General features: G+C 44.8%; 1 protein-coding gene across 8 annotated transcripts in view; it reads left to right on the forward strand.

Annotated features, from left to right (window-relative positions):
- The window catches only part of malrd1 (MAM and LDL receptor class A domain containing 1), a 408,484-nt gene that overhangs the window by 332,162 nt on the left and 62,899 nt on the right, over positions 1–13,423 (forward strand). For all 8 annotated transcript variants that reach the window (XM_043690416.1, XM_043690424.1, XM_043690417.1 and 5 more), the window contains one exon: positions 10,442–10,720. In XM_043690416.1, coding sequence (XP_043546351.1) covers positions 10,442–10,720 — 279 coding nt within the window. The remainder of the gene's footprint in view (positions 1–10,441; positions 10,721–13,423) is intronic.

Here is a 13,423-nt window from a genome sequence, read left to right on the forward strand (position 1 = left end):
CGATTGTTGGTTTACAGAGCAGAGTGGTGCCAACAGCATGGGTTTAATTCCCATCACTGGTTTGAGGTTGTCATGAAGGACTCTCCTTCTCATCCTCTTCCCTCATCTGAGGTCTGGTGGCCCTCAGGTTAAATCACCACCAGTCACTTTGCTCTAATGAGAGAGCAACCCCTATGGTCTGGTAAGACTATGGCGACACAACAACAACACAATTATTATATTGATTTCTTACACTCCTTTCCCTCTTCTTAGCGAAAATAGTATTGTTGGAAAGGTATTAATGTCTTCCATGGTGAAGACTGATGAAAAGTTCATCTGTCTTTTCCACATTACCCAATATTAATTCCCTAGATTCATTCTATAAGGGTGCTATGTTCTCTGTGGCCTCTATCTTACTTATTCATGTATTTAAAGAAACTCTTGCTGTCTGTTTTGGTCTTTAAATATATTGGTCATCTTTTGTTATTTTTAAACACTTTCCCAGTCTTCTGGTTTAATTATCTTTGCCACATTGTATGTTTTTTTGTTGAATTTGAAGGCATCTTTGACTTTTCCCTGGTTAAATTGAAAAATGTGTTGCTGGAAAAACACAGCAACCCGGAGGAAACCCACGCAGACACGGGGAGAACGTGCAAACTCCACACAGTCAGTCGCCTGAGGCGGGTCTCTGGCGCTGTGAGGCAGCAGTGCTAACCACTGTGCCACCGTGCCGCCCTATCTTCTTAGCGAAAATAGTATCGTTGGAAAGGTATTAATGTCTTCCATGGTGAAGACTGATGCAAAGTACATCTGTCTTTTCCACATTACCCAATATTAATTCCCCAGATTCATTCTCTAAGGGTGCTATGTTCTCTGTGGCCTCTATCTTACTTATTCATGTATTTAAAGAAACTCTTGCTGTCTGTTTTGGTCTTTAAATATATTGGTCATCTTTTGTTATTTTTAAACACTTTCCCAGTCTTCTGGTTTAATTATCTTTGCCACATTGTATGTTTTTTGTTGAATTTGAAGGCATCTTTGACTTTTCCCTGGTTAAATTGAAAAATGTGGTGCTGGAAAAACACAGCAGGCCAGGTAGCATCCAAGGAGCAGGAGAATCGATGTTTCGGGCATAAGCCCTTTTTCCCTGGTTAACAATGATTTATTTATCTCTTTCCTAGAATCCTTTCTTCTCAATAGGATATATCTTTGTTGTGAGTTGTGAATTACTTTCTTAAATGTCTGCCATTGTTCCTCAATCATCTCTTCTCTTAACTCCTTTCCTAGTCTGCACCAGCTGCCCTCGTTTCTCTGAAATTACTGTTATTTAAGTTTAGCACAGTTATTCCTGATATGTTTCTCCCTCTCAAACTGAATGCTAAGTTTGGTCACAGTTTCAGGGAACTTCTACTCTGAGATAATTTCATAGTCCTGGATCATTTCACATTATCAGATCCAAAATAATTTGATCCATGGTTAGATCCACACTTTTTTCTAAGAATTTGTACTCAAGAATCTGGACTTAGGTATCTAAGGTGGTGCCATAAGTGGCAACTTGTAAACTTTCACTGTACTCACGTGAGTACATGTGACAATAAAGCTAATTCCATCTACAATGCTGCTGTATACTTTTGCTTCCTAAACCTACATATCTCGCTTGCAACCCCCTCACCTGTCTAATTAAATGAAAGCCCTCTCTACAGCCCCAGTTACTCAATTCTCCACGATACTGACTCCCATACAGTTCAAGGGAATTCATGATGAAGGGCTTTTGCCCAAAACATCAATTTTCCTGCTCCTCAGTTGTGGCCTGACCTGCTGTGCTTTTCCAGCACTGCTCTAACCTTGACTTCAATCTCCAGCATCTGCAGTGCCCACTTCCAGCCAGTTCAAGTGATGCCTATCCAACCAGACAAGTTCTGTTCTATCCCAGTATTGTGCTAGTCCTGTATGAACTGAAACTCAATCCACCCACACCAACTTTTGAACCATACATTTAATGCCTTGACTTTATATACGCCATGCCAGTTTGCTTGTGTTTCAAGTAGTAATCTTGAGATTACTATCTTGGAAGTTCTACATTTTAGTTTAGCTTGTAACTATTCAAAATTGTTCAGCAGAACCCACTTTCTAGTCCTATTAATGTCATTGCTGCTAACATAAATGATAACTCTGTTCTAGAGACTGACGCTCATGGGTACAGAGAACACTATCCATCTCCCTAAATATTTAAACCACTATTAAAATATTCCTACTTCCCCCCTCCCCCCTGCCACTTGCGTGGCTCCCAGGTTGTTCAATGCTATTTGAATCATTTATCCTACTCACAGTTCCCACTCTTGCTCACATGGCTTGCAAGAACCACATAGCTGTTGAACAATTGTAGGGACCAAGGCTCCTCAAACACTATCCATAAGTCAATGTACTTGATTCGACTGAAGTCACACCCTCCTGTCCCTGAATGATCTAGTCTGAGGGGTGTGACTGCCCTCTAGAGCAAAGTGTCCAGGTAACATTCACCATCTTTGATTTGATCCAATGTCTCCAGTTTGGACTGCAGCTCTTTGGAGCAGCATGGTGGCTCAGTGGTTAGCACTGTTGCCGCACAGCACTATGGACCTGGATTCAATTCCACCCTTGGGTGATTGTGCAAACTCCATAAATTCTTCCCAAGTCTGCGTGGGTTTCTTCTGAGTGCTTAGCTTTCGTTGCACAATCCAAAGATGTGCAAGTTAACTGGACTGGCAATACTAAATTACAGGCTAAATGGATTACCCATGGGAAGCGCAGGGTTACAGGTAGGGGTTAGGTCTGGGTGGGATGCCTTTTTGAAGGGTCCATGTAGACTCGATGGGCTAACTATCCTGCTTCCATACTGTAGGGATTCTATGAACTTAGATCCAAAGTTCTTGAAGTTGCACTCAATTTCAGATGCCAGTCCGTTAATCACTACAACATTCCAAATTGCTTCAGGTGGGATTTAGATGTGATATAAGATCTGGCGAGGATGGTCAATGATCATGATATTTATCAGTCCAAACCTCGAACAAGAGTCTGCAAAAGTGTGGGTGTGAGGACGCAGAAACCCCAATTAATGTGTTGATGTCATACAAAACTTAGCTGAATGTGTAGTGATAAACTATATGAAATAGTGCCCAATTAGTTATTAACAAATCCAATGAATTTTTGCACTGCATTCACATCTGTTATTGCCACATCAGCTACTCCAGCATTTTGCCTCAGTACCTTTCACATTAGGCATCAATCATTGCAATCTTCTTTCTTCAGCTACAGGTTCATTTGGGTGAGCTCTGCAAAATGGTCGCACTAGGCGTTGATCATGTTCAGTAATTGTCTCGGCATCCATACACCAGCAGATCATTCACTTTAATTTCCATTCTGGAAGGATCACTCATTGTGTCATACTGCCTGCGTTGATGCTTCTCTTGATCTGTGGAAAGGTCAAAGCAGTATGCACAACAATCTGCATTTCCCAAACTGCATCCTCAACATAGCTGGAAAGCTGTTTTTTTCATCCAGACTCACTTGCCAATTACCATGCATTGCAACTCGAATCGGGAAGATTTTTGCATTTGCAAGTTGTGGCAAATTTCCTTCACTGGTTGGTACAGGGTGTCTGCATCTCTTCAGAGCTATATTGAGATCTTTTGTGTCAAAGCACACACTCAGCTTCCCAGAGAGTCTCACAGTTACCTTGCTGATAATTCATTCCCTAGGTGTTGTCACTTTCTTGCTTTTTCCCCTCTTTTTTTTAACGAGTTGTTATTAATTAGTAACAGGAATGCTATGAGTACATAAGGGTCTGTATGGATTAGCTAAAAGCGGCCTTAGAGTATTAGTCGGCACCAGTTCCAATCACTTTTTTTCTTGACTCTTTGCCATTTTTTTCCTGTGGCTCAGCAATATCTTTGCTGATCCCAGAATAATCTCCAAAGTAAACAGCAGGGTACTAACAAGGCACACCAAACATCTGAACCACAGAAAAATACAAAGTCAGTCCCTTTGTAAGAATTTCATTAGACATGGATTTTCTCTTGCGCCCACGCAAGTGGATTTTGAAGACAAATAGAATAATGCTTGTACAAAAGCCAGGTCAGTGTATTTAATATTCAGCTACATATTTTTCTTAAATTCTGCTGTCTTAGTGACATTATGGCGTGCAATATGTAACGGGGCAAAACTTCTGTCAAAAGCTTTCTTTCGCAGTATTGCGATTCTTACTTCAATCATTCTATGTCCACATGGTTCACCAGGAAATCTTTCATATGTATCACAGACACTTTCACCCTTAAGAGAAACCCACAGTAGTTATAACACATAGTCTGCAGAAAATGTGTGTTCAAATCGTTTCTAAGCTTAAGTGACAATTGGAGGCCTAAAACATTGATTTACATTTTGAAAAGAACCAACAATCAAAATGGCCAGACATTTCAAGCACTTTCATAATGGTGGTTATCCTATTAAGTTAACAGATAAATAAAGTACAAATCATATTTGTCCAAATCCATTAATCTTTGAGGAGAAAGTGAGGACTGCAGATGCTAGAGATCAGAGCTGAAAATGCGTTGCTGGAAAAGCGCAGCAGGTCAGGCAGCATCAAAGAAACAGGAGATTCGATGTTTCGGGCATAAGCCCTTCTTCAGGAATGTTTCCTGAAGAAGGGCTTATGCCCGAAACGTCGATTCTCCTGTTCCTTGGATGCTGCCTGACCTGCTGCGCTTTTCCAGCAACACATTTTCAGCCCAAATCCATTAAAGCCAACACATGAGAATTGACCCTGCCATGTGAAAAAAAAGTCTTTCTTCTATTTTTAAGCTAATATCTATTTTTCTTTAGGAAGTCATTTTAGTATTTCAGTGTTCAGAAAGTGAGATTATTAAGATTTTGGATGCTATTAATGTGATGTTTTCTCAAACGAACCTTCTCAGTATCTTGTAGTATTTGCCACCTCTACCAGTATGTGGTACTGGGTGTTAGAAGCACAGAGAACAACAGTCAACCTTGTATTGTGGCTTTGTTGAACTGGAAGTCTTCAGCAAGTGCCTCATGATAGAGGTCACATGACTAAACAAGTTACCCACAATGCACACAACTGTTCTTCTGTATTACCAATTAATCACAATAATTATCAGAAGTTCAAAAGCAAGTTTTATGAATCACGGTCATGGGGAACACCAATTTCTCCTCAAAATGCAGTGATTAACATTTGGTAATGGACAGTGCTGTACCATATTAAGGTCTTTGTATGTTGTTATAGACCAGGCCAGACCCCCACAAAACATTTCAGAAAAGTAGCCCAGACCCTAACTTTGCTAGTTATTTTAAGTAGGTGTAAAGTGGATATTCCAGGATAGATGCAGCTGGTCAAATCACTTAATTTTAAACAAAACAGAATTTATTTGCAAGATTACCAAATGAAACACAAACAAGAGAAGAGAATATAAAATAACAACCTATTTGAAAACCCCACAGATTATCCCAACATAATGATGCTGTTCCAACTTCCTGCAACAATCCCCTTGAACAAAAGTGGTAAAATCAAACACAGGATCATGCAGGAGAGAGAGAGAGAGATTCAGCATAGAACATCCTCTTCCATGTCGCTGTTTCTTGGATCACTAACCTCACTCACTGCTTGCTTTCAGTGAACAGCCAGACTGCTAAAACCAAACCAAACCAAACCAGAGAAAAGCTGGACTGGGAGAACCGGCCACTCCCCTTTCATTGTACAAGTGTTTTTTTTAATTTGAAAACATTCTCAAGTAGATCAACCCCAGACATTTCAGAGTCTATGTCTTTAGGACCACCTCAACAACAAAAAAGCAAAGGACAAACTAACCTTGTGAACGGAGCAGCATCATCACAATGTGTAACCTTCTCCTCTTCTGCAATTCTAACCATGTGTTAATTCTGCCCTTCAGTCCACCTCAGAAAAAAATTGTTGAAACTTTTCATCCTGCACTCATCAGGAAATTTTACTAGAAAATCATTTGCACTTCGCTAGCTTTAGAAATGTATCCACTGAAGTCATATTGTAAATAGAATCCTAGTCCTGGAATCATAGAGACTTTACAGCACAGGAAAAGACTTTTGGCCCACTGTTCATTGAACAAGCATCAATCTATTGTAATCCCTCATTCCAACACTTGTCCCATTGCACTGCATGTTATGATATTTCAAATGCTCATCTTTATACTCCTTGAATGTCTTGAAGGTTCCTGCCCTATTATCCCTTTTGGTAGAGAGTTTCAAATACACAACCTCGCTAAGTGAAAAGATATTTCTTTAAAGCTCCTCTAAACCTTCTGCTTCTTATCTTAAAACTGAGCCCCGTGCATATGGACTCCTCTCCTGAGGGAAACGTGATTCCCTATCCACCATATCTATGCTGCTCAGAACTTTGCCTGCCGCAAATAGAACCCGATCAGATTTATCTGCTCTAAGCAAACCAATCCAGCCTGTCTATCTCTCTTCAAAGCTGAATCACTCCATTCATAGAGTCATAGAGATGTACAGCATGGAAACAAACCCTTCGGTCAAACTCGTCCATGCCGACCAGATATCCCAACCCAATCTAGTCCTACCTGCCAGCACCCGGCCCATATCCCTCCAAACCCTTCCTATTCATGTACCCATCCAAATGCCTTTTAAATGTTTTAAATGTACTAGTGTCCAACACATCCTCTGACAGGTCATCCCATACACGTACTACCCTCAGTGTGAAAAAGTTGCCCCTTAGGTCTCTTTTGTATCTTTCCCCTCTCACCCTAAGCCTATGCCCTTGAATTCTGGACTCCACCACCCCAGGGAAAAAACTTTGTCTATTTACTCTATCCATGACCCTCATGATTTTATAAACCTCTGGAAGGTCACCCCTCAGCTTCCAAAGCTCCTGGGAAGACAGCCCCAGCCAAATCAACCTCTCCCTATAGCTCAAATCCTCCAACCCTGGCAATATCCTTGTAAATCTTTTCTGAATCCTTTCAAGTTTCACAACATCTTTCCAATAGGAAGGAGACCGGAATTGCATGCAATATTCCAAACATAGCCTAACTAATGTTCTGTACAGCCGCAACATGATCTCCCAACTCCTGTACTCAATACTCTGACCAATAAAGAAAAGCATACCAAACACCTTTTTGATTATCCTATCTACCTGCGGCTCTAGTTTTAAGGAGCTATGAACAAGGTCTCTTTGCTCAGCAACACTCAGTCGGACATTTCCATTAAGTTGTTGTGGTTCTGTTCGCCGAGCTGGAAGTTTTTGTTGCAAACGTTTCGTCCCCTGGCTAGGGGACATCATCGGTGCTTGGGAGCCTCCTGCGAAGCGCATCTTTGATGTTTCCTCCGGTATTTATAGTGGTTTACCACTAGAGGAAACATCAAAGAAGCGCTTCGCAGGAGGCTCCCAAGCACTGATGATGTCGCCTAGCCAGGGGACGAAACGTTTGCAACAAAAACTTTCAGCTTGGCGAACAGAACCACAACAACGAGCACCCGAGCTACAAATCTTCACACAAACTTTGAATTTCCATTAAGTGTATAAGTCCTGCTAAGATTTGCGTTCCCAAAATGCAACACCTTGCATTTATCTAAATTACGGTGGCACAGTGGTTAGCACTGCTGCCTCACAACGCCAGAGACCCGGGTTCAATTCCCACCTCAGGCGAAGCTCTGTGTGGAGTTTGCACATTCTCCCCGTGTCTGCGTGGGTTTCCTCTGGGTGCTCCGGTTTCCTCCAACGATCCAAAAATGTGCAGATTAGGTGAATTGGCCGTGCTAAATTGCCCGTAGTGTTAGGTGATGGGGTAAATGTAGGGGAATGGGTCTGGGTGGGTTACGCTTCGGCGGGTCGGTATGGACTTGTTGGGCCGAAGGGCCTGTTTCCACACTGTAAGTAATCTAAATCTGAAACTCCTTCTGCCACTCCTCAGCCATTGGTCCATCTGATCAAGATCTCATAGTAATCTGAGGTAACCTTCTTCGCTGTCTACTACACCTCCAATATTGGTGTCATCTGCAAACTTACTAACTGTACCTCTTATGCTCGCATCCAAATCATTTATGTAAATGACAAAAAGTAGTGGACCAACACTGGCCCTTGTGGCACTCCACTCGTCACGGGCCTCCAGTCTGAAAAACAACCCTCCACCAGCACCATCTGCCTTCTACCTTTGAGCCAGTTCTGTATCCAAATGGCTAGTTCTCCCTGTATACAATGAGATCTAACCTTGCTAACCCAGTCTTCCATGGGGAACCTTGTTGAGCGCCTTACTGAAGTCCATATAGAGCACGTCTACCGCTCTGCCATCATCAATCCTCTTTGTTCCTTCTTCAAAAATCTCAATCAAGTTTGTGAGACATTATTTCCCACGCACAAAACCATTGAGGTAACATCTTTGTGAATCTATTCTGCATTTCTCTAGTGCAGTCAAGTTCTTCCGATATTATGGCGACTGGAACCGCAGACAATTCATTTTAACTCCTTAGTTTATCCTCAATTTTGTTCTTCTGCTAGACTCTTCCACTGGATTTCTTTAATTTTGCTCATTTTCAGCTTACATAAATTCTAAGTAATTCTGATTCTGTAGCCTTTGTCTAAGTTCATTATTGACACTTTTATAATGTGAAACTTGAAAGGGTTCAGAAAAAATTCACAAGGATGTTGCCAGGGTTGGAGGATTTGAGCTATAGGGAGAGGCTGAACAGGCTGAGGCTGTTTTCCCTGGAGCTTCGGAGGCTGAGGGGTGTCCTTATAGAGGTTTATAAAATCATGAGGGCATGGATAGGATAAATCGACAAGGTATTTTCTCTGATTTGGGAGAGTCCAGAACTAGAGGGCATTGGTTTAGGGTGAGAGGGGAAAAATTAAAAGGGACCTAAGGGGCAACCTTTTCACACAGAGGGTGGTACGTGTATGGAATGAGCTGACAGAGGAAGTGGTAGAGGCTGATACAATTACATTTAAAAGGCATCTGGATGGTACATGAATAGGAAGGGTTTAGAAGGATATGGGCCATGTGCTGGCAAACAGGACTAGGTAATTTAGGATACCTGGTCGGCATGGACAAGTTGGACCGAAGGGTCTGTTTCTGTGCTGTACATGTCTATGATTCTAATGTTCCTTGAAACTGCACCCTCTGAAGCTTAATATTGACAGCTGCAATGTTGGTTATGAGAGGTGATAACTCTATTCTACACTCCCTACCTTCCCTTTCTGGCCTTAGTGTCATTTTTCATTCAGCTATTCCTTTTCCATTCTCCCTAATTTAGAGTCATAGATTCATAGAGATGTACAGCATGGAAAAAAGTCCCTTCAGTCCAACTCGTCCATGCCAACCAGATATAAATTAATCTGGTTCACATCTGCCTGTATTTGGCCCATATCTCTCTAAACTGTTCCCATTCATACTCCCATCCAGATGCCTTTTAAATGTTGTGATTGTACTAAACTCCACCACTTCCTATGGCAGTCCATTCCATACACACACACTGCCCTATGCATGAAATAATTATCTCCTTAGGTTGCTTTTAAATCTTTCCCCTCTCACCCTAAATCTTCTGTCCTTATCCAGCAGCATGGTGGATCAATGGTAAGCACTGCTGCCTCTCATCACCAGGGACCTGGGTTCGATTCCAGCATCGGGTGACTGTCTGTGTGGAGTTTGCACATTCTCCCCGTGTCTGTGTGGGTTTCCTCCTACAGGTTAGGGTTTCCTCCTAAATATGTGCAGGTTAGGTGAATTGACCATGCTAAATTGCCCATAGCATTCAGGGATGTGTAGGTTAGGTGCATTAGTCAGGGGTAAATGTAAAGCAATAGGGTAGGGGTCTGGGTGGGTTACTGTTCAGAGGGTCAGGGAGACCTGTTGGGCTGAATGACCGTTTCCACACTGTAAAGAATCAATGCCCTCTAGCTTTGGACCCCACTCCAGGGAAAAGGCCATGTCTATTTACCTTATCCAGACCCCTCATGATTTTATAAACATCACCTCCTGGTGTCTTCTGTTGCTCCTCACAAAGTTACTCTTCAGAAAGACATGTGTATTTTCTAAGTATGGCTGTCTTTTCTCTCTTTCTCTGACCCACATCCTTGCCTAGTGCTTTTTACCTGTTTCTGAATGAATTTTGCTTTTGGCGTGCTGAGTTTAATTTTTTGCCACTTCAAGAACTGCTGTTGTCTTATTCTTATTGAGAACACATAGCTGTCATTCCCAATTTCCGATTGAGGTTTTTTTTTCCCCAGTGGTTTAATAGGGAACACAATTTCAGGAAAAAATAAAAATCTTGGGCAGCTTTACAAACACCAAAGCAAAAGATGCTGCAGATGCTGGAAAACTGAAATAAATAGTAGAAAATGCTTCAAATAATCAGCAAGTTTGGGTGGAGAGAATAACCAGTTTACTGACCTTTCACCAAAGTTTCTTCTCTCCTCTTGCAGGACCACTTCCAACTCCACCAGGGACTTGTTCCCCAGATGCATTTCAGTGCCTGCATTTGCAGGAATGTATCCACCAACATTGGAGGTGTGATGGTGAAGAAGACTGTGTGGATGGTAGCGATGAATTAAACTGCCTAACTATAACTCCTGGCACCCTGCCTCCTCAGGATCATTGTGGAGATAAAGAATTCCAATGCTCCAATGGAGAATGTATTCCATCATTGTTCAGGTGTGATGGGGTTCCAGACTGTCCTTCCAAAGAAGATGAACTTGGTTGTTGTAAGTCCTATTCATTTGCTCCATATTCTGTATTCAAAATTTGCTATACAGATGTTGCTATCAGTTTTCTTTCAAATATGCATAAAGCACCAGACACTGTAAACAGGTGGCCTAGAAATTTTATTGGTTTTGAGGAATACCTCTATGAATAGGCCCAGCATCTGTGGAAAGAAAACAGTGTTAATGTTTCAAGTCCAGTGACCCTTCATCAGAAGGAAAAGGTGGTATTAATTACTGATGATGGATTGGAATAGAAAAGGAGTGTGCAGGTAGGTGGATACAGAGTCCAGAGAGAGAGAGAGAGAGAGAGAGAGAAAGTGAAAGTGAGAATGAGAGAGAGAAAGAGAGAGAAAGAGAGAGACAAAGGGTTAGCACACAAAGAGGTCATCGATAGTAAGCCATGGAAAAAGAAAAACTGAATAGGTGATAATGGGTACAATGTGGGGTTGAAAGTGAGGACTGCAAATGCTGGAGATCAGAGTCAAGAGTGTGGTGCTGGGAAAAGCACAGCTGGTCAGGCAGCATCTGAGGAGCAGGAGAATAGGTGTTCCGGGCAAAGCACTTCATCAGGAATGAGGCTGGTGGGCGGAGGGCTGGAGAGATAAATGAGAGCGGGTTGGAGCTGGGGTGAAGGTAGTTGAGAATGCAACAGGTAGATGAAGGTGGAGGAGAAGATGATAGGTCGGAGAAGGGTAGAGCGGATAGATGGGAAAGACAATGGACAGGTCAAGAGGGCAGTGCCGAGTTGAAGGCTTGGAACTGGGATAATGTGGAGGGAGGGGAAATGAGGAAACTGGTGAAATCCACATTAATCCCGTGTGGTTACAGGGTCCCAAGGTGGAAGATGAGGTGTTCTTCCTGCCGTCATCAGGTGGTTAGGGAGTGGCGGTGGAGGAGTCCCAGGACCTGCATGACCTTGACGGAGTGGGAGGGGGAGTTAAAGTGTTCAGCCATGGGTGCTGGGGTTGGTTGGTGCGGGTGTCCCAGAGATGCAGAGGAGTCAGGGAGACAGGACACCAATTGCGGATCATTTCAGAGAATATCTCCGGGACATCCGCACCAACCATACTGCCCTGTGGCTGAACACTTCAATTCCCTATCCCACTCCACCAAGGACATGCAGGTCCTGGGTGTCATCCATCGCCAAACCCTTATACCCGACGCCTGGAGGAAGAACACCTCACATTCCACCTTGGGACCTTGTAACTGCACGAGATTATCCCAGTCCCAAGCCTCCAACTCGGCACCACCCTCTTGACCTGTCCATCACCTTTCCCACCTATCCGCTCCATCCTCCTCTCCGACCTATCACCTTGTCCCCCACCTTCATCTACCTATCACATTCTCACTACCTTCCCCCAGGCCTCACCCCCATTCCATTTATTTCTCAGCCCACCGGCCCAACAGCCTCATTCCTGATGAAAGGCTTATGCCCGGAACGTTGATTCTCCTGCTCCTCCGATGCTGCCTGACCTGCTGTGCTTTTCCAACACCACACTCTCGACTATATGTAGTTGAAAATGGCTTGTCTAAGCTGCATGCAAACCATTTCATGACAGTACCTGGGTTTATGGAGGTCAGTAATAGACAAAAAACTGGGTATTCACTGGAATTGTTCAACACAATGTGAGTCCTGAAGGCTGTAAGCTACCTGGACGGAAAATGAGATGTTATTCCTCCAGCTTTGGCAGCTCATGGCAGGTCCTGGCCTGGTCTCCCAGTGGCTCATAGTGGGTCCTGGCCTGGTCTCTCAATGGCCCATGGTGGGTACCGGCCTGGTTTCTCAGCGGCCAATGGTGGGTTCTGGCCTCAGCTCACAGCGGCTTGTGGTGGGTCCAGGGCCTGGTCTCTCAGTGGCCTATGGTGGGTCCTGGCTTCATCTCTCAGCGGCTTGTGGTGGGTCCAGGGCCTGGTCCCTCAGCAGCCGGTGGTGGATCGAGGGCCTGGTCTCTCAATGGCCCGTGGTGGGTCCAGGGCCTGGTCTCTCAGCGGCCGGTGGTGGGTCTGGGGCCTGGTCTCTCAGTGGCCCGTGGTGGGTCCCGGCCTGGTCTCTCAGCAGCCGCTGGTGGGTCCCTGCTTGGTCTCTCAGCGGCCCGTGGTGGGTCCCGGCCTGGTCTCTCAGCGGCTGGTGGTGGGCCCCGGCCTGGTCTCTCAGCGGCTGGTGGTTGGTCCCGGCCTGGTCTCTCAGCGGTCCATGGTGGGCCCCAGCCTGGCCTCTCAGCAGCCCGTGGTGGGTCCCGGCCTGGTTTCTCAGTGGCCCGTGGTGGGTCCCGGCCTGGTCTCTCAGTGGCTCATAGTGGGTCCTGGCCTCATCTCACAGCGGCTTGTGGTGGGTCCAGGGCCTGGTCTCTCAGTGGCCTATGGTGGGTCCTGGCTTCATCTCTGTGGCTTGTGGTGTGTCCAGGGCCTGGTCTCTCAGCAGCAGGTGGTGGGTCTGGGGCCTCGTCTCTCAGTGGCTGGTGGTGGGCCCCGGCCTGGTCTCTCAGCGGCCCGTGGTGGGTCCCGGCCTGATCTCTCAGCGGCCCATGGTGGGCCCCAGCCTGGTCTCTCAGCGGCCCGTGGTGGGTCCCGGCCTGGTTTCTCAGCGGCCTGTGGTGGGTCCCGGCCTGGTCTCTCAGCAGCCCGTGGTGGGTCCCGGCCTGGTCTCTCAGCGGCCCGTGGTGGGTCCCGGCCTGGTCTCTCAGCGGCCCGTGGTGGGTCCTG

The sequence above is a fragment of the Chiloscyllium plagiosum genome, chromosome 5 (genome assembly GCF_004010195.1).
Source record: "Chiloscyllium plagiosum isolate BGI_BamShark_2017 chromosome 5, ASM401019v2, whole genome shotgun sequence".
NCBI classification, from domain to species: Eukaryota; Metazoa; Chordata; class Chondrichthyes; order Orectolobiformes; family Hemiscylliidae; genus Chiloscyllium; species Chiloscyllium plagiosum.